The 23,720-nt window shown below is 45.0% G+C and overlaps 1 protein-coding gene across 1 annotated transcript in view; it reads right to left on the bottom strand.

Annotated features, from left to right (window-relative positions):
* Positions 1-23,720, bottom strand: part of LPP (LIM domain containing preferred translocation partner in lipoma) — a 295,572-nt gene that overhangs the window by 4,964 nt on the left and 266,888 nt on the right. Inside the window, exon 9 of the mRNA XM_088525533.1 lies at positions 684-862. Coding sequence (XP_088381659.1) covers positions 684-862 — 179 coding nt within the window. The remainder of the gene's footprint in view (positions 1-683; positions 863-23,720) is intronic.

Here is a 23,720-nt window from a genome sequence, read left to right as displayed (position 1 = left end):
CTCTTTTAATTGAGGGGTGTAATGTGTCTGTCTTTTCCATGAGGGGGAAACATTTGTGCTCTGATTATATCTACCTGTCTTGCTTAGATTAGCTGTGATGACGGGGGTGGTAGTGGTGGCAGTGACAGAAACTACTTGCAACTGTACCTTTCAACTTACCTTAAATAGCAGTTTCACTATAAATTATTACCAGGGCTGTATTTTTAGCACTTTTAAAAAGCTAATTAGCAACTAGAAACAAGAGTAGCTGTGAGCATCCCACGGCCAGTTAGACTCCTCTAGCCTGAAAGCAAACACCTGCAGAGGGCAACTGAGCAGGACCTCTCTTAATTGCTCCGAGAAAGAAGGGAGGCAGACACTGATGTGGAAGTGCAGGTACAACCAGCACAGGGAAATGAGCACATGCTGCAGTGTGCAGTAAGGCAGGGGGGAACGCAGAAGATTATCTATAAATTCAGACCTAAGGAAAACAGAGATCAAGTAGCACCAACCACTAACCAATTAATCTTGTATGCCACAGTGTGCAGGCTTGGAGCAAAGCTCCATGTACTTAAGAGTCCTGAACGTGGCGGAGTGCTCAGATTTCTCTGGATACAGGACAAAAAAAATCTCTGGATACAGGATTTTTAGGAACAAGAGACAAAAACAATAAGCAAAGCCATGGAGAGCAGCTAGGGCCATACTTGTGGAAATCCTCGATGCAGTGGATGTTCCCACCGGCATCCACGGTGAAGGGGATCCCATCCAGGCTGCGGTGGCACATCACACAGGTGAAGCAGTGGGGATGGTAGGCCTTCCCAGTAGCTCGGAGTATCCTTTCCATGATGGGCTTTGCACAGACACTGCATTGCTCCAACGTGTTCTGTAGAGAAAACACACACAGCAGATATGAACACTGCGTCAGCAGGACATACATAAAGGTCAGATGAGCTGGAGGCTGCTGGTCTACAGAGAAGCTTTAGGTACTTTCTTTTCATCTCTTCCAGATAAGTGCAGTACAGTCTAGACAAGTGCAATACAGTCCCCAAAGACTATGACGACAACAACACAGTGTTCAGGTCAGGTCCATAGCAGGAACGAAAAACAGAGTAATTGCTGAGAGAAGACCAGGGCCTGGTAAATGATCGGAGATGGCTCATCAGGCGACTGTATCTGAGATATGACAGCAGCTGCTGTGTGTACTCATCAGCACATGAGAAAGTAACGTAGTCTGCACATCTGCATGTTTGCTGTGAGACTGTCCTACCTGAAAAACCTTGTGCAACTGAGTGGATTAGAGAAAACCTGCAGGATGTGTCAGAGCAAAGCTTGAGCTCGCACTCCAGGGCTATACAGAGACCCCTTAACTGCTCTGTCAGTCCACCTCTCCAGCAATCTGCCTCTCCTTACATTTTGCCTTGCAAGTAAATCTTGATCTTTCCCTCCTACCAGGGAGACTTCTGTTGTGCCTAGGGAGAAAAGAAGCTATGTCTGTGATGAAAAGCCCTATGAGGACAGGAGCTCAGAATGATCTAGAGTGCTCATTTATCTCTGGCCCTAGATGTCTGAGATAATGACTGTCAAATGTCAGTTCCAGGGCCACGCTCCTTGGCTCGTGGGTTTTACATACCAGCTTGTTCCTGAAGCAGTGAAGCCAAAACCCTACCTTTCAAGTGGGCTCCATTGAATGATTCACCTAATTCCAACCTCATTTGCCCCTGCAGTCAGTTACAAAAACAGCAACGTAAGTTGGCTTCAAATGGCTGTCTGTGGAGCACACCAGCCTCTCAGTTGTGCAAAGTGCCCTTACAAACCAAACACCCGAAGGATGCACACTGTGAACTGAAGGTGCATTCAAGACAGATAAAACTGTGGCAAGCTGGGTTGGCTTATTTCACTGGACTTTGGGAAAGAAAACTTCACTCGCTACCCTTGTTTGATATGTCTGGATTTATCAAATAATGTTAACAACAAATGTTTCAATCTTGGATGAAGCAGGAAGTCTGCAATTGCTGGCATATATAGAAAAGGAGAGGGAGAGCAATGAAAAGATTGAATTGGACAAAAATACAAAAAGCTACTGAAAGGCAGATCATGTTGACAAACAGAGGAAGGCTAAACCTCTTCTGCTTCCTCATGCAACAAAATTCCCAGGGAAAGTAATGCTTTGACTGACCGCACTGTTATTGCTTCTTCTCGGGGCAAGATCCAGTCCTTACATGTACAGCCAAAACGTATTGTCAGGAGATGAATCACCCAGGAGCTCAGAGAGGTTACTTTTAAACTCAGACATACGCTATTGGACATTTCTTCTGGGCTGCAAATCACTGTTAAGACACAAATAGACTTATAGCCTCCAAACTATATATAAATACACAGGTTCGTATCAGAAGATCAAAAGGATTGTTTTCTGGAAAGGTCAGCAGGAAAAGCCCCGAAAAGTCTCAACCCATATGAGAACTGCCTAACACATTTGTAAAGAGAACACAGCCAGACTGGGGTTGGTTTCAGGCTGGGTTTTGCTTTCTGCCTTGTAATAATGGGCAGGAAAGAATTATTGCTGGCCTTTCTGCCTGGTTGCTGTCACCATCATCATCATTATAGCAGCGGCTGGTATGCCAGAAAAAGCAAGGTCAAAAAATTTTCTCCTTGGAGAAATAACCTGGCAAATTTACTACTTTGCCTTGCATAAGCAGATCACATCATCTCAGTCCATGCTCACGCTGTTCCTTGGGTTGCCAAGGAGGGAATGCTGCATATCTGCAGACACTGAAGTAGGACGGTGCCACTCACTAACGCATCCTCTATGACAGCTTCTAAATAGTTGGTACCAAGTGTTTGCATCACCAAACTGCTTCTTGCCCGTTGTTTCCAATACTGTACAGCAACAGAGGCCGAGGGAACAGGGCAAGCAAAACACAGTAATTCCTTCGGCTACGCTCCCAGGCTCCAGCGATTTCTGGCTGAGGAACTTCCTGAGCCAGAGTTGCCATCTCTGCATTTAATAACCTTGAGGGGACGCTTCTCCCATGAACTTTCCTGATCGCTTTTGTGTTCTGGTAAGTTCTGAACATCCACAACACATCCAGGAAACCCACGGCTTACCTGCACATCAGGAACTGATCTGCTAAGGCAGTTCCCATAGCCCATTAAAACAGCTGATGTAACAGCACTCCAGAAAGCAAAATGAAGCAAAACTGAATAAAATCTACCTGGTACTCTGAACAGAGCAGAAATCAGCAACCGTAATTCACCCAGCAACGTGACGAGGGATAAGCACAGGCCTCAGCAAACCAGGGACTGCCCGGACTAGAGCCGATAACACAAACAACTGAGGGGATGTGGAGTCTCAACCCTGCTGCCAGATGGATCCGCAGGATAAGTATTGCCTGTACTACTTCTTCACAGTTTTATGAAGTGTGCAATCAAGTGTGGAGCTCTTATGACACTCAACGGACACAGAAGCAAATATCATCCTCACCCAGAGGCATTTACAGTCTAAAGACCCAATCTTCCAAGAGTTTATATATGTACTTAATCCCAGTGTGGTCTGGAAATGCTTTCACTACAGATCTAATACAACTCCTACTCACACATTCTGGACATCCAGAGTATAAGACTGCAAGGGGTCATTATAATCATTTTGTCTGACATGTTGCATAACTTAAGCAATTGACTTTGGTGGGAGCTTTGTGGTGACCAAGACATCAGGCAATCTTGCCTCTGGATTATGCCTTTGGAAAATGCAAGTCTTCTGCTCTCAAATCTTAGTGCAGTCACACTGCTTGACATTCCTGCAGCTAAGCAAGACAAGCATTTTAAGTTCCTCAACTCCCAACTAGACTCCATACAACCTAAAAATCTCTCCTGAGAAATTTATTCTTTTCATCCTTCCAAGTCTGTACCGGTAAGGAAAAACAAAGTCATTAGTTTCAGACTCCAGCTCACTCCCTGTCTGGGAGTATATTTGCTTAAGTCTCTTTCCCTATTAGAACCCTGGCTGAAACACTTCTCTTCAAGGTGTTACCAGAAGATGCCAAAGGGAAAGCTGCCTTGATTCACACCCATTTGACATCAGGTTGCTGTAAGGCAGGATTTGGCCTGTGGAGCTAACAGGGTTTTCTTTGATTCTCTAATCAGGTTATCCCACATGCCTAAATGCTGCCCCAGCAGCTAACAACCTGCACAAAGGTATTTCTGCACATTATGGGAATAGAATTGCTGCAGGATTGTAAGTTTGGCTGCAGGATTTTTGGTCCCCTTTGCAGCCTGTTTCACTTTTCTAGCACCTCCTGGAGCTTTCAGGCCTCCAGAAAGCCAAATAACATGAAATAAATAAATAAAAATGACAGCCCTGTTTTTCTCTTTTCTCCCAAGCTGCCATTGCCACCCCTCCCTGTAATCAACAGTCAGAGCCGGGCGCCTCTGAAGAGCAGTGCAGAGGGCCAAAGTAAAACGCAGAGGATAAAGGTTAAGAGCCAGCTAGGAAACACCGAGCCTTAGGGATATGGTGGAAAGTCATAAGGATATGGCCAACAAATCCACTGGGGGCTGGATGGGAAGTTTATCATCATTTTGCTGGGGTTTTGGCTAAAAGGCAAGGAACGCTCTCCCTATTTTGGAGGCTTTTTTTGCCTTTAGACAAATCTTGCTTTTTTTTTTCTTTTTTTGGGTTTTGAAAAGGTTGGGGAAAGAATGATTGATGTAATCCACTTCTAAACTGAAGATTGGTCCAACATTAAAGCACTGCCTCAAATAACAATAAAGATTTGGGAAGACTGAGTTTGGGGTTCAGGTCTCTTGACTGAAGAACTGCTTATGCACACCTATGGAAGGGCATCTCACCTGGGGAGAAGAATGCACTCTGGTGAACTGGTAGAAGAAACAACCCCAGGCAAAGATACACCAAAAACATGCAAAGAATAACTCAAATGACTAGGGCATCAAAGCATCAGCCTGTGGGTAAAAATTAAGAGTATTAAACATGTGCAGCACAATCAGCGGCAGAGAAAAGTGCTTCACTGATGGCAGACTTAAATGTGAAATGAAAAACCAGGCTGCTGAGAAGTATTCCAGGGTGCAAGAGCCCTTAAAGACTGGAAGTGGTTGAATCCGAAAACTGGCCAGCAACTGGTTTGGAGGGAGCAGTGTTGCAGTGACACTCGGGCAGACTGTGGCCTGGGGCACATCCTGCCTCCCTGATTTTGGAGATTATAACCCCTCATAACCAAACTTCAGGTAACATCACAAACATCTCTCCTGCAATGAGCTAGCAATAAACAGGAAAAGAAAAGCCATATAGAGCTTAGTTATTTTTTTACATATTGGCAATGAATTTGGAGCTCTAATGAACAGAAATAACCTCTCCTGCACTCTGAAGGAGACCACGCACAGGGACATGAGCTCGCTTTCTGAAAGCTTTTGGAGTAGCTGCACAGCGGAGGAGGTGCCAGCTCTGGGAATCAAGTGACTGTTGTGTTAAAAACAGGCACGTGGTCAACTATCGTAGTTGAAGTGTAACTTAGTAAAGTGTGATAAGTGAATTGCTTCAAATCTTGTGACTCCATTCTTCATTTCCTCAGATTATGAGGACAGCGGGGCAGGAGACATTTTCCCCATTGTGGGATAATTTTTGAGGCTTGAAAATATTTCCATACTTAAGTGAAGACAGAACACTTGAATCTCGAGATGCCTGGTGAATTTATAAACCCCCAATTAGATCAGGTCAATTGAAACACCACACTTCAAATAGTTTCAAATGGTTTCATTTAGGTTACGAGTCTGTAAATATACAATTGGATTATAAGTTAAATATAAAACAGATCCTGGGGGAGGGGTGAAGTGTCAAGATGTAATTTCAACATTTCTATCTTTTTTTTTTCTTCTAGAAAAGGAAAATCCAAGATCAGGATTTCTCCTCCTCCTCCACACCAGGATGAAAAAATCCTTGGCCACCTCAATTGCAAGGACATTTGTCTCTGTAGATAGGTAAATCTTGGCAGACAGTCACTACTTTTACTTCATTAATGGCTAAAAGCCAAGGCAAGTGGCCTGTGCGAAATTCCCTCACACCTATCTGCAGAGGGAATGGGGACACGCAGGTGTCAACCTTGGTGCCTGACGAGCAGGAGCCAGCCCTGGAAGTGAAGCTCTCCAAGGGGCAGGTCAGGTAGGGAGGAGGGTCCTGGCCGATGCGTTGACATTTGGGCCAGAGGGTTGTAGGTGGGAAGAGATGCGATCCCTGACAGCCAGAAATATGCTGGCAAAGACCCCTCATTTGGACACAGCAGTAAGCAGTGGGAGTGCTCTTTAGCGGGTATTTTGCTGGGATGGGTGAGGAAAGTTGCTGGAATAAGTGATATTGGCAACTCGGCAGCCTTGTCAGTGCGATGCGGGTCGTGTGAGGTAGGTATCCAGCTACCGACTGCATGGCAGCAACTCAAGCTCTGGAGGTTGCTGTATTCAGTGGCTTTAAAATCGTTCTTCCACTCGGCTCCGTTTTTAGTGGCTTTCCCAGCACGGCAGCAATACCGCGCCTGGCATGCTTCCCCGCTGCTGGAATTTGCTTTTCTTGTCGGGATGAACCTAATTGGGCTTTGCATTTTTGGAGCGGCTGGAGGTGAACCTGGCACAGAGTCCTCTCAGCCTACAGAGTGAGAGGGAGTCCCTTGCCCTGCAAGTCTTAGAGGAAAACTAAATATATTTTATGGCTTAAATTAGTAGTAAAGGGATAAGCAATTGAGTACACCAATGTGCATTATACCAAATGAAAATGGAACAGGGTTAGAGAAAGGAGTTTTGCAGATGATTAGCACATGTGAAAATACGCTCTACAGTGAGCAAAAACCTCTTCATTTGTTTGTCTTATGAGAAGAAGGTCAAGGGATGGCTTTGTCACCACCTGAGTGCATTGAACCAAGGAGAGACAACCTCAAGATGGGCAATGGATCCAGCATGCTCACAAGCTAGCCATGCTAACTGGAAAAAAAAGTATGTATTTTTTAAACAGTAAACATAATTAAACTTTGGAAAAGCATGTGCTAGGTGAAGGTGATGTCTCCTCTGTTGCTCAACACCATTTTAAAGACCCTTGGCAACTCTAACACTGACAAGCCAAGAGAACTCAAGGCATGCAAGGGTTAAATGGCCTGCAATACATTAGGCTTGATGTCAGACCATAACCACACTGACTCCTTCCAACCAAAAAAATCCACAAGAATCCACAAGTAATGTTGGAAATTACTTAACTACTTGCCGGCACTCAAAGCTACTCCTTGCTCTAATAACATTGAGATCTTTGTCACTTTAAAAATGGCAGTGCTTACAAATACAACAAACTAGGTACTTGCAGGTGGACCAGAAGATAAAATCCCTGGATTTTAGTCCTCACTCAATCTAATTAACTGCCACATGCAAGTCTTGTCCATGGTTTGTGCCTCGGTTTACCTGTAAATAAAACAGTTATAAAAGCAGTTGCCTACTCCAATGAGAACAGGATGCTGATAAGTTTCATAAATGTTTGTTAAGTAGTTTGCTTGTCCAGCGTTACTTGATGGAAACAGTATTTTTAAGAGTGAAAATTACACTTTTTAGCAATAATAATTGCATACATCTCAAAGTTCAGCAGGGTCTGATTTCAGGAAGGGCACTACTGAAGAACAGCAGCTGAACCACTACTCTGAGTACTCCCTGTGACTATAACAATTCCCACTCACAGAATATTTTCATCTGAGGCAATATTCCTCTAAAACTCACAGGTAGCTTGGAAAAGCATGGAAGATATATAAAAAATACAAACAAAAAACAAAATAAGATCATGCTGATATCAATTTTTCAACAACAATAATTATAGTCCTACGTAGTATTAGAGTAAGCCAAACAATTTAAAGCATCCTTAACAAGTACTATGTATGGAAGCACTGTTAAAAACCTAGGCAGTCAGCTCCTGTTTCTTTACAGTATTGCCTCCATATTTCTTTCTCCTTCTGGTGCAGCTGCATTTCCAAACGCTGCCATATCTCGTCTACTGAGATCAAAACAGAAGAGTTGCAGGTCCCCGCAACTGTGCTACGTGAACAGTAGCAAGGGCAGCTCGTTTTAGCTAGTGCTGCAGACCACATGGAGCACCTGGAAGGAGCGCTGGGACCACAGCTTGGCGCCGGGCACGTTGCGCCGGGCCGGCACGAGGCCGGTCACCGGAGCGACGCCGGGGGACGCGCGGCAGCGAAGCCGAGCGTGCGGGGAAGCCTGCCCTGGCAGCGAGGGATGATCTGATAAGGCTGCTTCCATCTCGGATTTCTTCAATCCGAGGAGCTCCTGAGCGCGCGACCAGAGCTTTGGCCGGCGTTCCAGTCCGTTGCGTAATGCAAACGCCTGGCGGAAGATGCTGATTTTCAAAGATTTCTAATTTGAAGGAAATCCCTCAAAATCCCTCCCAGAATGCCAGAGTTAAACAGTTGTTAAAGGCTTCCACAGCTCAGGAGAACTGCTGGCACAGAGCTGCTGGTTAAATCCTCAGACCCAGTCGCACAATGGCAGTCATGCCGCCGAAGATTAATATTGCTTCATACCACTGAGGTCGCTACCGAGAGATAAATCATCTCCCAGCTTTGCTGATTTCAGAAAGACTGTTTTTAGCTGGGCCAGGATTTGTTAGGAGATATATATATGTATATATATACACACACATATGTTTTACAGAACCTCAGTAGCACTAAAAGCTATCCCATTCTATTAGCTTTATCCCTCGGGGACAGGAAAAATGCTTCACGGATTTTGATAGCCTGCACTTTTACCTATTATTAATAATAACCTGTCAGGAGGCAGCACCAACAAGCCGTAATCAGAGCCCAGGACTCCGCTGTACGAAGTGCTCTAGGGGATAAAGCCAAGCTCTCCCCCATGCCCGAGTGCCTCCAGGCTTTGCAGCCTGGCCATTGCACCGCTGGCCTCGTGTTCTCACCATCAAATACATCTAGTCCCTCAAAACACGATGTGCCTGACCCCACATGCCGCTATGGGAGTTTTGTCTAAATAAGGCCTGAAGGACCTGTCCTGCTGTGATTACTTTCTGCACACGCAGCAGAATTACACACAGCTGGGAGATGTGGCAAGGAGCGAGCAGATACACTCTGCTCTTTGTCTAGATACTATTGTGGACAGCAGAGATTTAAAGCCTAATTAGCAACGCTGGGAAAGCTGTTGGAGAGGCATTTCAAACCGCTTACAGTCTAAACTGATTAGAACTTTGTGAAAGCAAAACAAAACAAAATTGTATAGCAATTGTTAGGCTAAAATTTAAGTCAAATTGAACCACATCAAAGGAAATACAAAGGCATTACTATAGGCTAGAAATTTTTTTTTTTGTTGTTGTTTGGTAGAGAATTTAATTTCATAGCCTTTAATAACCTGATACTTCAATCCAAGCTTGCCACTCTGGCAAAGAGCTTAACCAAAATAACACTGGAACTCACAGCTGGCACACCGAAGAGACTATAAATTGGTCGAATCTGGGCAGAATACAAGAAAAATCATCCAAAATTCCATTCAATCTTCCTGTTTTAGAATTTTGATGTAACTGACCATTGACATGGAAATGTTATCTTGACCTTAACTGTTAAAGCTGACTTGCAGAGGAAAAAATGACTGACTCCGTGACATTTCAGTGGTTATTTATAGTTCCCCTCACCCTCCTCCTCAATATTTTTCATTAGAAATGAATTCATCCCAGCCATGTTTTTCCTGGAGGACTATCTGGACATTACAAGAATCGGCGACATCAAAAACATCAAGAAAATGGCATCCGGTCAACTACCACGGAAACCGAGTTTTAGTTGACACACACTGTTTTTGTCAATAACATTTTAGGAGCATCCTATGAAGATGAAGCTCTTTTGGTTATAGACCGATCATCACCAGTCTTTTAGCCGGGGCCCGCTTCAGGCCAGTATTCCATGCCTCTTTTGCTCTCTCATCTAAATCACAGGCAAAATAGATGTTTTCCAGCCACTAGGGCAGAGCAGCGGGATCTGAGGCTGCTGAGTTTCACCAGTGAGTCTTTCCAAGAGCTTAACTTCATTACTTTCCACCTCTGTGCTTCAAATTATCTATGAAGTGGGTGTAGTACGATACTGTGAGGCCTATAGCAATGTGGGGTCCGCTGCCAGAAGCAACTTTGCTATTACAAACACCAAAGGTGGCATCCAGAACCATCAAGAAAGAAAAAAGTTCCCAAACCAGCCAACCCAGAACAGAAAACAAGCAAGAAGGTAACCGAGTTTCTGCACAGAATTTCACAGAGCTTTTGCTGAGACATCTCTGAGAGCAAGACAATAAATTTTTCAGTATATACTTTACAGTTGTGAAATACAGGTCATGGCAGCAGCTCAGCATAAAATAGCTGCTTTTAATAGAAACATAATCCAGTATAAAGCTGAAAGAACAAAAATAAAAACAAAAAACTCACAAGGTTTGAATCCTGCTGCTACCTGAACTGACAGACAGAATATGATTTCTCAAATCCCTCATGTGTATTTTTTAAAGACTTGCCAAATGCATACAAGCCCCTGATGCGAGGAGAATGTATTGGGGCCTTCAGGGCACGGGAAGATTATCTATGCCTGGAAGTGAAGGCTAAAACCTTCGGGGATGCTTTGAGGTCCTTCCAAAGGGAGGGCAAAGAAGGTGGTTTCTTATTTGCTGAAGAAACCCTTATAAGCGAAAGACTGCAAGAACACCAGGCAGTAACCACAGGCAACCAGCCCTGGCCACAGTCAAGGATAACAGAAAGCAGAATTTAATGAGTCAATGTAAGACGAGAATTGTGTGTCCACACACAGAGCATGAAAAGACTAGACTTTTTTTGGCCAGGACTTCTTCAGCATCTTCAATTGAGTTATCCCCAAAGCGGCACCCATTCTTCTGTCTAAAGAGTCACACTCTAATTGAAAATAAATGCAGGCTGCTGAGTAAGTCCAAGGCCAGATATATCACCTAGTAGGTAGTGGGATTATTTTTAGATACAATGACGTCCTGTTTCTTTTCATCCAGATGACCTGGATGTTTGCTTCAGCTCCCGATCTGGGAAAGTGAGTTTGCGCTACCTGCTGAGAAAAGAGAGGCAGGAAAAGCAGGGATTCAGAAAGGGAAACAGACACAGCTCTGTAGGAAGAATCCAGACAAGGCACAGAGCAGATTAGAGAAGTTTCCTAAGAAGCCAAGTCAGATGTGAAAGAAGTGAAAATCTGTCTGCCTTCTAGCTGAACAGCAGAGACTCATGGTGCACCCTGAGCACCCATCAGGTGTTTGCCTTCATCTACAGAGATCATCCTCACCCAGAGCAAGATGCAGAAAGGGAGATTTCCACAAGCCTCTCCACGACTCCGGAGTGCTCCCACCTTTGAGGGCCCTCTCACCAGAATTCATCTGCCAGGACCCTCAGTGACACAAACACTGAGGTAAAAAGGATGATAATATAATTCCTTCTAACCTTGGATACCTCTGTTTTATGCCTGGGCCAGCGTGTACGACGTGATGTAGAAGCTTTGAGCTGCTCTTCAGTTCAAGATCGTGGGGTGGGACACTGGGCAGGAGCTTTCCTGCAACACAGCTGCCCATCTAGTTTATCTAACCTCTCAGCGCTATTCTTTTGCACTCAAACTAGGAAAAACAAGCCTCTGTGCAAAAAGAAGCCTCCTCATTTTGGACAGACAACACAGAGACTTGGATACAGGGATCTTGGAGAGCAAAACCATTGGAATGCAAATAAAAAATGGTTTGAGCTCTGTAAGTTCTCATCAAGAGCAGATGGGCATGTCTGAGTAGGTGGTAATTCTCTCGTGTCAGCAGAGTTAGTCAAGGATTTTCAGAGCAGGAAACTTTTCTCTAAAGTCATTTCTTTCCCTTTCATCACCACAAGAAATTCTGGATTAATTTGGAATATGAAGGACACTGGCCTGAACTGTCGGGAAAGCTTATGTCAGAGCAAAGCTGACCAAAAAATCAAGCTGACAGTTGGCATTTCTTTACCAAATCTTTTACATCACTTGAAGAAGCTGCCCTGTATATTATTTTAAGTTAAAAAGCACAGCCACTGTATACTGTGCTAGTCAGCTGCATGTCAGCCTCCAATATATATACACTAACCAGATTACTCCTTAGTTTGTGGAAGCAACACCACCAAAGGCTCTCAGCCAAACATTGCATTAAAAAAAGAAACAGTTGTGAAACACAGTAAAATACAGATGTGAATGGAGTTTTTGAACAGGAGAAAAAAAAAAAAAAAGAGAGAGATTCAAGAGATTCACTTGGGCACACACACGATTAACACCAACTCCTCAGTCTTGTGACTGTGCTTGAGAACCAGAGTAAAACAGAGCAGTAGTGGCAGAAACTAACTTGTCCAGCCTCATGGTTTTCCTGTGACACAGTTACATAAGAAATGTGCATTTATATAAACACGCTGAATATATAATATATATTATATAACATGTCCGTTCTCCAGTTGATAGTGCCCTCTTAGCATAAGGACTCTCGGCCTAGAATCACAGTGATTATGGAACATAAGGGGAAAATAACCTTATTTCACGACCATTCTGCTCTGTATCTGTTTTCTTTCATTAGGGCAACATATGTTACAACAGAACATCCAGTGCTTCGGAGCTCCACATATTATTTAAAAAAGTCTGAGATCTTTCAAAGTCATCTGCACAAATGGTTGTTCCTTATTGAGGCAACTAGTGAACTGCTGTCTCCACACTCAAAGTTACTCCAGCTTTCCTTTCTGAAGAGCAACATGGCCATTTCTCCAACAAAAAACACATTTGAACAGCCACACTAATCTGACCCTTGCCCTTTGCCAAGCAGCTCTTGCAAAGTAGAACTGGTATGGCCCATACCTTTCACAGCTGCTGCTTTAGTAGACCTACTAGGAATAACACAAGAAAGGCCTTTCTTCACCAGAACCTACCCATGTAATGGTTCTAGGTGCTAAGGTACAAGGCAGCCCGGTAAGGACATGCATTTCACATGCCTGACAGATGTTGGCACAGACTGCAGATAGTGTGGGCAATATTGGTGGGTTCCTATAGAAAGAAATACACTTCATTGCTTGCATCATACTGCACCACCGCATGCAGCGCTCCCTCTTCATCTGGGTGGCCAGACCTGCTCCCAAAGAGACGAGGGAAATGGGCAGAGGGACAGGGAGCAGAGGGGAGCAAGGACTAGGACTAGCCAGGATCTAGGACTCTGAGTCACAGACTCCTTCCGGGTTTGCTGCTGGGGCAGCGTAACCCAACCCTGCCCTACCTATAAGTTTTCCTATGGAAAAGTTACTGTTGGCTCCTTCACACGCAGCGCGAGTCCAGAGAGCATCATCTTGCCAGTTCTGCAAGGGCAGCTAAGGAGCCTTGCTGGAAATCTGGCCCCGGAGAGAAACAGAAATGGAAAGCAGCCACTTCAGAAGCACATTATTAAGCCATCAGACCAGTAGCTACAGGATCCCCATGGAAAAGTTGATCCAGGCACTTTGTATAATTACTTGAGCCCTCCCAGAGTCATTTATTCCCCTTTACGGTTGGCAGAAAGGAGTTGCAAAGTCACAGCGCTTTTAAGAAGCCAGGTTGTAGGTGAGGACATTTCTCTTAACAAAATCTTCACTTGAGTACACTGTTCAAGAGTGATCCACGCTTCTCACAGAGCGAATGCAGTAAGTTCAAATCAGCACAGCAAACAGGCAGGTTTATGCTTTTCATTTGCTTTACCTACGTATGTTTTAACGCTCACAGTTTGAGATGAGAGGCATAAAAATAGCTTAATTGTGCATTTTGCCTACAGTATTTCTGGACTCCACCTGTGGGAAGGAACTGGAATTTAAATTTTATTAAAGTTGCACATGTTTCCAGAAGGCTGCTAATTATCCTGCGTGTTTTATACAGTGTTTCTGGCTCCAGGGTCTTTCTGTACTTTTCTGAAAGAAAACCAACACAAAAATATTTGAGCTGAGAGCTGGAATGCGTGACTGAAAGCCAGGCATTCTCTCCAAGGTTCATCTGACCCCACATATCCTTGTTCTTACCAAGCTTTGGAAAGCACTTTGAGATCGCTGGTGAGAAAATACCACCTGAATAGCAAAGTCCTGTCTTTCCAATTTATTTCTCCTGCTTCCATACACTTTAAACTGCACTCAGTTTGCCCTGCATCCCTAGGAATAAAGCTGGGTATAGAGCAGAACTTTTCAAGGCCTGATGTGGGAAGCTGTTCACTCTGGGTACTACCAAATGCTCACATTGGCAGGCTGCTAAATGTTCTCATGGCTGGGGTGCTCTGCACTTCAAGGCAACCATTAACGTGAACCACCTTTTCTTAAAGACCTTCCAACCCTGCAGCTTGAATTGGGGTACGTTCAACGGGTTGGAAAAAAACAAAAAATAAGCAGAGATGCCCACACTCCCTTGTAGATGAAAAAACAAAAAAACAAATATGACAAAATATTACTGGGGGACAGTTGAAATAAGAAAAAAATAAGAAAAAAAACTCTAAAGCTAATCTAAGGAATAGGCACTTTTATATATGTGTAACTCCATTTCTGAAAGCCATGAATTTACTACTCCTTTTCATTATGCAGTTTTGAGGATGTTACATATTATTATTTGCTGTAACCTTAACTCAATTTGAGCTAATGGTGATGAGATTACATCAAGGCACTCAAAAGTGGTGTACAGGGAGGCTCTAGCTATACCCTCTACCGATAACACGCTGCTCCAGAGAAGGGAACACATTTTCCCTGAACAGCTCTGGCTAACCTATGAAAGAGTGAAATGCAGAAGAGAAATCTATCTAGGAGAAGCTCTCAGCAGGCCAGAAGTAGATGCCATCCAGCCATTCTATGCATATCTCAACAAACAAATCGTATCTGTTAATGTTAATAGATGTTAATCTATGGCATCAAGCCCACTTCTCAGAAAGTGGCAAACAAGGCACAATAAAGTCAAGTTGAGCAAAAATAGGCATAAATTAGTGGAAAAATTCAAACTAGGAACAAGGGCTGTGGGAGATGGATTTAGGACTATATAGCTGGGGCTAAGCTATCTGAACATGAAGTTAACTAGTCTTCTTATTTCTTTCTCCTTGCTCTAGGGCATTCTCAGGAGCTTTAGCAAGCTTGGAATTCACTGTGGCCAGCACATGGACCTGCTGGATGATGGGTCTGGGAACTGAGGAAAGCTCTGGGGGAAAGAACCAGTAGACACCTCTATAGATGTGAAGATGTTCAGGGAGAGCTGGAACACAGTGGAGGAGAAGGGAAAAGCCATGCAGTCTATAATAATAATAATAAAAAGCTTCCTTCAACCCAAAACCTGTCTGGAAAAGAAATCTCCAGAGCAGCAGCTGCACCTTGCAGATATGCACTGCTGAGGATCTTTTATGTAAGACTCCCCCTGACCGTGTGGAGAGCTGTTAAGATGTCAGATCATGGTTTGTTGCTCTCAGGGAGGCTGCTGCAGCACTCAGTCAGAACCAGTTGGTTCTGACTGGAGTTGGTTCTTGGAGGAATTAATTTGTCTGAATAATGTCATCCCAGTCAAACAAAATGTTAGGGAAAATATTGCAGCGTTCTGGTGCACCTCCCTGAACTGATGCCTATATATGGGGATTAACCAGCGTGAAAGGGATCCTGCTGAGTCAAACTGGATTATAGAGGCAATATTTTATAGAGACAGAAGAAGAGGCGGGGGAAGAAGGAACTAGGGAAACTTGCAAAAATATCAGCTGTTTGACATGTTAAGACAAAGAGCACAGATGTGAAAATGCTACCTGCTTACACAAGTATATCAGATCCAGGGTCAGCAGAGAGTAGCCTCCAAAAACACTTTTTTACCCCTTGTAGCCCTGCAGGCAATCCTGAAGCCAGAGCAAGGCGCACTCTGGCCCTTGCCTGGGCAGAGAGATGTGTTGCCTGCGGTCCTGCTGGGCAACGTGGCCACGACGGCGCCCCAGTGGTTGAGAGGGTGGGAGGACGTCCCAGGAAGGATCCTCGTGTAGGCAGATGTCCCGGAGTGCGGATGGCCCTGCCGAGCTGCTGGGGGTGCACAGGCGAGTTTGCAGGCTCAGCCCCGAGAGCACAGGAGGAGCTGGCGCAGACGGCAGGAAGGGGGAGCACAGCGGCCTTCCGTCAAGCCCATGAGGTGCCTCCGTTCTCACCACCAGGCACTCACGCACGGACTGATGGCTCCGGGCTGGGCACTTGGTGCTGGTAGCAAGTCCAAAGCGGGGCTGGCCCTCGTGCCTCGCTCGCGGAGCTGATCTGCAGCGCGTTCTTAGAGCAGGCATCCTCCCTCCAGCAAACAGCTTAACATTACAGCGATAGCATCAATCCCTCTGTCTGTCTCTCCCTGGCTGGCAAATATTTATCTACACAAAGCAGAAATCCTTGCCCAGGAGAAACCAAAAGACGCTGACAACAACTCTGTGCGCCCTGTAGTGGGGAGGGCTGCCCTGCAACTCCTACCTCAAAAATCCACCAGATCAGGGACTCTGTATATCCCACATCTCAGGTCAGTGCTCTGAACAGTGGGGAGTGAGGAAGGTGAAGAAACCCCCACCTTTGCCCTGGTCACGCTAATAAAGGGCAGGCCCTGCCTAAGCACAGAAGAGCTGCAACTCTCAGGCAGGGGAGGTACCACTTTCCAGGCCAAAACAAGATACCAAAGGAAGAGGCAAGGCTTACGCCTCTCTTCGTAGTGTTTCTATTCAGCAGTGCTGGCCTCAGTAGATCAAAATCCATGTGCTTGGTCCTCCTGGGAAACACTGGAGCCTAACTGAGTGTGGTAGATTGTGCTAAAAGTTGTGCTTTGCAACACTGAGCTGAAGGCCTCTGTGGTAGCAGTGGAAAAACACTCTTCCATCCTCCCCTGCCCAGTGCCAGAATATCAAATGCAATGTTGGGCTAGCCAGAGTGTACAAACACATCGTTCAAAGGGAAAAATTCAGATGGATTTGAGTCATGGGAGCACAAAAAAATGATTCTCAAAAAATTCCCAAAAACAAATAAAAAAACAAAACAAAAAAACAAACAGAACAAATTGGTCATGTTGTAACTTAGAAAGCCAAAATTTCCTCCCAAAGCTAGCAGTGAAACAGAAAGTTTCCAAGATTCCAGGGCGCATCTCTGTCTGGAGCTAATATAGCTCCATTTTTTAATCCAAGTTTCAACCCCAGTAAAATTCGTGTCTGACAATAAGAACCCCTCCTTGCCAGCTCGCCAAAGAAATCGCACCGCTCCTTTTAAAGCCCTTTTCCCTGCAGGTAGCGTTACAGCACGTAGTGCTGCACGTCTCCAGCACTGCTGCTTCCATTGCAGCACCCGCCACGTATCTCCTGCGGAGTAAGTCCATCCACCTCCCCTAAAGCCAGCATTAACAGCACTGGGCTTTGGAGCTGGAGCAGCCTGGGAAGCTGTGGTGGGATGGAGTGAGCCAGGTCTAGCAGCCCCACGTTTTCACACCTTCCACCCCCTTTCCTTGGCCCTCTGTTATCCCGAGGGGTTTTCTGCAAGCCAGCTGCAGCCTGAGAAGCAAAGACCTTTCCTCTGATGTCTCCATCATGTCAAAGAAATGGTAACTCGTGGGTGGAAGAGTTTTTTGCCCCCAGCTAAAGCAGTTTTAGCACCCAGGTCACCCACTTCCAGGGACAGTTTCCCAACCACACACAAAAATATTCTCTTATGCAAGGATCTGGTCATGCTGCACCTCCACTTCTTTTTCCTGGGCTGCATCTTCTAAGGAAGAGTCAGAGCTGCCTGTTCTGAGAGCCAGCCCTGAAGGAGGGGGAATTAGAGCATGACTAAACAGCCAGGCAGTGCGGGAGCTATAGGTGGAAGAACACCCACTCTCTGGATACTCAGGCTGGGCTTGCCTTCAACCTGCAGAATAAAGGTGACCTTGACACCTCTGGGGCATCGCAGAGGGTTGTAGGTAGGGCTGGGCCAAACACTGCTCCTCTAGAGGTACCAAAGAGGGGACATCAACTCTCCCAGGGGTGATACAGCGATTTTAGTCCAGGTACCCAACTTCTATCGAGATCATGTTAGCTGGGATGCATCCCACCACAGGCATCAGATCCACCTAACAGAAATCCTGTTGTCTCTGATCCTCAGACAAAAAATAACAACAGTAAAAACCAAACAACCCCCCAAGACCTTGTGTGTAAACATCAACAGAAACTAAATTGATCAATATATTTTATAAAAGTAAAACCAGAATAAATGCGTTGCCTCCAACACATAAGGAACATATTATTACCACATTGTCCTCAGTGATTATTCGAGCAATGCCTTTAAACGTTCAGGGAGAAGAATGTTTGCTAAAATATTGTTATGTAACTTGGAGCAAATGACTAATTCCACCCTTGATCCTCTCATATTTTGCTCCAAGTAGGAGTCATTAGAACTTCTTCTCTGGTTAAAGTAGCATCACAGCCTCAGTCTCCTCTGACTCCCTCAGTGGCTTTTGCAATGGGTCTCTCCTCTCCACAGTGGCCCCAGTACTGCAGACTTGCACGAGGATAACGTCTGAATCGGTCCTTAAGGTGCCGCACATCCAGAGACAGGTGAAATAAAAAGCACACATTTCACAGTGCTCCCTGATGAAGCAGGTCAGAGATCATTTACTTCAAGTTCCTCATGACTTGTGGCTGGAGCCTTAAATATATGTCAGGCACGGCCAACTCAACAGAGCAGCCAAAAGCAAACTTCAGCACTGCCGGCTCACAGAGCGGGCCTGCCACATGAATTCCTCTTCTCCTTACAGTAGATGCAGAAGTTATTGAAGATCTATCCTGTGCATCTATTACTTGCATCAAGAGCATACATAAAAAAGGACCTTTCTGATCTGACGGACATACACTACAAGTCTTCATTTCCCTGTTCTTGTGGAAAAATATGGAACTTTCGCTCTCTACACTTTCAGAGAAAACTAGAAGTCAGTGTTTCAAGCTGTCATGTATTTCAGCCCATACTGAAGTGAAACCAACTCTGCATAGCCAGCACAAAGGTGACACTGACCCTGCAGGGTATTCACACAAGGGTTACAGTGAGGGCTCATAAAATATTTTGTTTATAGCTGCTGAAATGCCCCTAAACTCCCTTCACCAATGGAAAGTTCCACAGGAAATGCTCAATTCTGACATAGTTTTGAGAAGCAACTTTCACAAGCAGAGAGGAGGGGAAGTGTCTTTTTTTCCTCCTTCTTTTAAAAAAGAATGGAGTCTAAAGGCTTTCTAAGAATATGTGCTTATGACATTTTTCCTTTCATGATTTTTTTTTTAATTGGGAAAGAGAAGGAAGGGAAGGGAAATGAAGTGGGACGACAACAGCTATTCTCAACCACTTCTAGCCGAAATCTGTACCTTGCAACTCCGAGGACACAGTCCTAAGTCACTGGAGAGGCGGTGAGGAGATTCAGCCCGACTCATTCACACTGGCTGTGCTGCCCATTAGCCCACACCATCATGGCTCGGGTGTCTCCTGCCCTAACCAGGATGGCCTTGTGTTTATCTTTGCCCTAAGCTCCAAACACTATGAATGAGAACACTCATGAAACACTATGTATGAGGAAACGGGCAGGACACGTCTAGACCTTGTGGAGCTTGGAGTTAATTGGGAAGACAGTTAGTAAAATGAAATGCTTGGGATTATCCTGATGTTGCCACAGTGAGAATCCAGTCCTCAGGGCCAGCCCTATAATGTTCTCGCTCTTTGCCAAGGACTTCCTCAGACTGAGGTTCAGAGGTAACTGTGAAGCTTTATCACTGTATTTACCCTGTATGAGTGTGATTTACCCAACCTGCCACAGGGGCCCTAATCACAGTTCACTGAACAGCTACACCAGCACTTCTGCTATTTTAATTAGCAGCAGCCATAGCAAAATTATCAGTTCAGTCCTCACCGAGTCTGACTTGAATCTACATCCCTTCGGTGAAAGCTCGCTTGGCTTTAAGTGGAGGAAAATGCAACAATTTGCTAAGGGGTAGTGGGACAGAAACCTGCTAATTGTAGCAGAAAGTTTCGGAGGCACACGAGGTTCTCTCCATGGCCAGAGCACCAGGGCTTATTTTGCAATTAGGAAAGAAAAGATAAAGGGATGAGTGAGTTTCCTGCTGAGATGGGCCATTTGCAACGAGGTCCCTATAACTACATCTTGTTCCTAGTGGTACCAATCTATACAGTGCTGGGTTGTTATGCAGCGTCTCGGACTGCTTGGAGGTAATAAGCATTCACTGAAAATGGACTGCTATTAGCCACCGGCAAAAGCTGATTATAATAGTGCCAGTACTGGAATATGTTTTCCACCCATTTACAAGAGGAGTAAAATAACAGGAGGGAAAAAAAAGAAAAATCACATTTGCCAGTGTTTGGAGCGTAGTGCGCTCTACATACAATTATCGAGAGAACGACAGGAAATTGACCCATTTACTCGGAAAAGTTCCTATCGTGTTCTGCACTATTTCATTTCATGCCCATTTGAGAACAAGTCATTTCTCTTCAGGGCAGAAGATAAATTGTCAGCTCGTACACACATCTCTTCTCATTGCCAGGCACAAAAATATCACAAAGAAACATTTCCCTGCCCTCTGCTTAATTTTCTTCTTCTTCTTCTTCATCGTCTCTAATAAATGGTGCTAACTATAAAAGTCAACGGACTGTAAATAAACTCAATTCTATTCCTACCTTACCTTATGATTGATTTCTGGACATAATGTATTCTACCCACAAGGTCTCTTCTCCGATTCAACTGCTTTTCTCAGTACCAGAGAAAATCAGATAACAACCTCCACGGAATAGCTTGATATGAAAACAGAAACATTTGGCAACTGCGTGTTTCCCAATGGCACATGGTGACACACGCCAGGCCGCAGGCTGGCCCGGTGACCAGGCTGTGTGGCAGGGCCACAGACGTGTGTCCTGCCCCGGGAGGTCTCCATGTAGCACCCACCGTGGGCACGTGGCAGCGGTGCTGGCAATATTGTCACTGCAACAGAAGCAGCACGAGGTGGGCATTGGCCCATGGCAGGAGCACAGGGCGATCTGAGCTCTCTTCCCAGCTCTGCTTTTGGACCCGAGCGCTCTGTTTTTTCAGCCAACAACTGATAACTCTGCAAGCTCTGCCACAGTGTGGGCAAAAGCAGCCTCTGCTGATATCAATGGGGTCCCTGAACAGGCAGAAAAGTCAGAAAAAGGGGAAGAGGGAGACAGAAAACCCAAGGAGAGCAAGATCCAGGCACAACAGCAGCCCTTGGTAATGAAAGGAGAAAAGGACATCATGGAAACACACACAGTATCTACTCCCTGAGCTCGGTTGTTTACAGAACTGAGTCCTTGCTGTCCCTACTGCTTTCAAGGCATGATGCTCAGTCCCAGTTAAAATCAAGGACATCAATGAATATCGAATGAAATGACAGCCCCGACAGAAGCGCTCGCAGAGCGGATCTGCGGGCACAGCGCAGGTGTCTCCCCGGTGCTGCACAGCTGCAGAACTGCTAACGTAAGGACGAGTCTATGGCACAGAAGAGCTAATGTGGCAGTAATTTTGTACTCCCTGATTTCAGTCATATCCTTGAAGCATCCTTCCAGTCCTCAGCTGTTCTTCCAGTTTCTCAAAGTTTGAGCAGCGCAGCAAACCCTCAGTTCACACAGCCCCTTCTGCTGGCTCGCCAGGCAGCGCACCTTGACGCAGCCTCCCCAGCCCTCCTCTGCAGAGACTACATCCCTCTTCTGCACACCCTTGGTGCATGCCGCGCTGAACCCTGCTCATCTGCTCTAGGACTTCATATCTGATTTGACCACTTGCCACAGTTCTGTGTAGGTACCAGCTTTCCTGTGTTCTTCCACCCCTGCCAGGAGTGGAGAGAGGATAAAAAAAAAAGGAAAAACCATTTGGAGCAGGAAGTGAGGTAGGAAGAGAGCCTAGTGGCAGCATCAACCCCAGCATTTGTGGCACTTCAATCCTAAACCGAGAGCAGCAAATTCATGTTTTACAGAGCTCAGGCCATGGGAAATGTTCTGACCACCTATGATGGAGCTGTACAGAATGTGAACTTGGGAAGTGTCTTGAGAAGTAGAGCAGAGCCTTTCTTCACAAACAAGCAAAATGCTCAATGTTGTGCTAATTTACAGCCAGACTACATTTTTCTTTCCAAAGATTATTGCCCAGTTAGGAGAAGGGATTAGCAGAGTAACAAAAGCAGGAGTTTCCAGGTCAGGAATAATTTAGAAATTATAGCCAAAACCAAAATTGTTGGAGTCTGCTGTTTGTCCCAGGGAAAAGCTGTTTGTTGCTGCTTAGCACGGAACACAGCTGTCTCCGAAACCCAAGTCTGTTTATGCCTGCAGGAAATATGAAAAAGAGGAGAAAAAAGCAAACAGCCTTCTGCCTCTCAGTGTGAGGGTTTTATTGCTCTCTGGCTAATGGCACAGATCTTGGGAGACGGTGAGAGACAGCAGCAAAGAGCACTACCTGCCCGGAAAGGCTCCTCTCTGCACAGGCAGCCAGATTAACTCAGCTTGCTAGGAACACAGTGACAGCATTAAGAGACCATTTACCTCCCTGTCTTCATCACCTGAGAAAAAAAAATATGTAATTAGCCATGGGAAATTCTAGCACCAGGGTAGTGACTGTCCTCTAGCTGCAAACATGGGCCGGCTCACACCGCAGGACCTTGGGCAGCAGGATGGGCACCTTGGCGGGACAAGCCAACCTCACTTGGGCCAGGACTTGCTCTTGGTGCCTTTGGAGATGACCCAACTCTTAACCAACATCAAGGGAAAGAAGATGGAACTCTCAAAATGTCTGTCCTACTTCTTCCCACCATCTCCTGTTCCTACATTTGTAAGGGTCAGAAGTAGGAGCTGGACCTTGACCATGGTCATCAAGCTACACATCAAGTCAGACCTTGCGCTAGGTCAGAGCAAGGACAAGACTCACCCACCATGACAGCAGGAGCAGACTCCCTTGGACAAGGGATTTGCTTCCCAAAACCTTGTCTCGCCTTGCAGATCCCTGCTTACCTTCTCTGAACTTTATAAAAAAAGGGAAGGAAGGTAACAAACACACTCCTCTGCCAACACAAACATGCACATACATGCACAAATATTTTGGAAATATTTAAGGATCTGTAGATAGAGGGGTTAGTGCCAGATTTTTAAAATTATTAAACATTATGTACAAAGAAAACATAATTAGCTCCTATGGGATATGAAAAAAATACCCATGAATGAGGAGAAAATGGATAACCACTCCTGGGTTTGCCACTTGTGAATTATTTAATAATCACTCCCCAGCAGATGGAATATATTTATCCACCCCATTGGAGCACACTTTGCAATTTATTTACACTGCTTTAAAATATGATTATTTATTTAAAAAATAAATAAGGTATCCACTTGGGAAAAGGGAAGTAAACACACGAGCTAAAGAAAAAAGCATCCTTTTAAATTTCCGTTCATTTTAGGGAATTTCCACTGAAATCACTTGAATCCTCCTTACTTGCCTTCATCTTTAAGATGCAGAAATTGAAAGCTGTTAATGGAGCTGGTCTAGATTCCTCGCATGACTGAAAAGGACACTTTATGAGATGGGGTCTATGTTTCTTACCATTTTCATTAGCCACACTGACTTGGTACCAGACATCCAATTTGGCTCCCGTTAGCATCAAAGAAAACACTCCAACCAGATTCAGCAAGA

This window comes from Tinamus guttatus, unplaced genomic scaffold (assembly GCF_059628265.1).
Source record: "Tinamus guttatus ecotype Peru unplaced genomic scaffold, ASM5962826v1 Tinamus_guttatus_pri_ptg000227l, whole genome shotgun sequence".
Taxonomy (NCBI): Eukaryota; Metazoa; Chordata; class Aves; order Tinamiformes; family Tinamidae; genus Tinamus; species Tinamus guttatus.
Note: the sequence above shows the minus strand (reverse complement) of the source record. Positions and strands in the feature narration are given on the sequence as shown.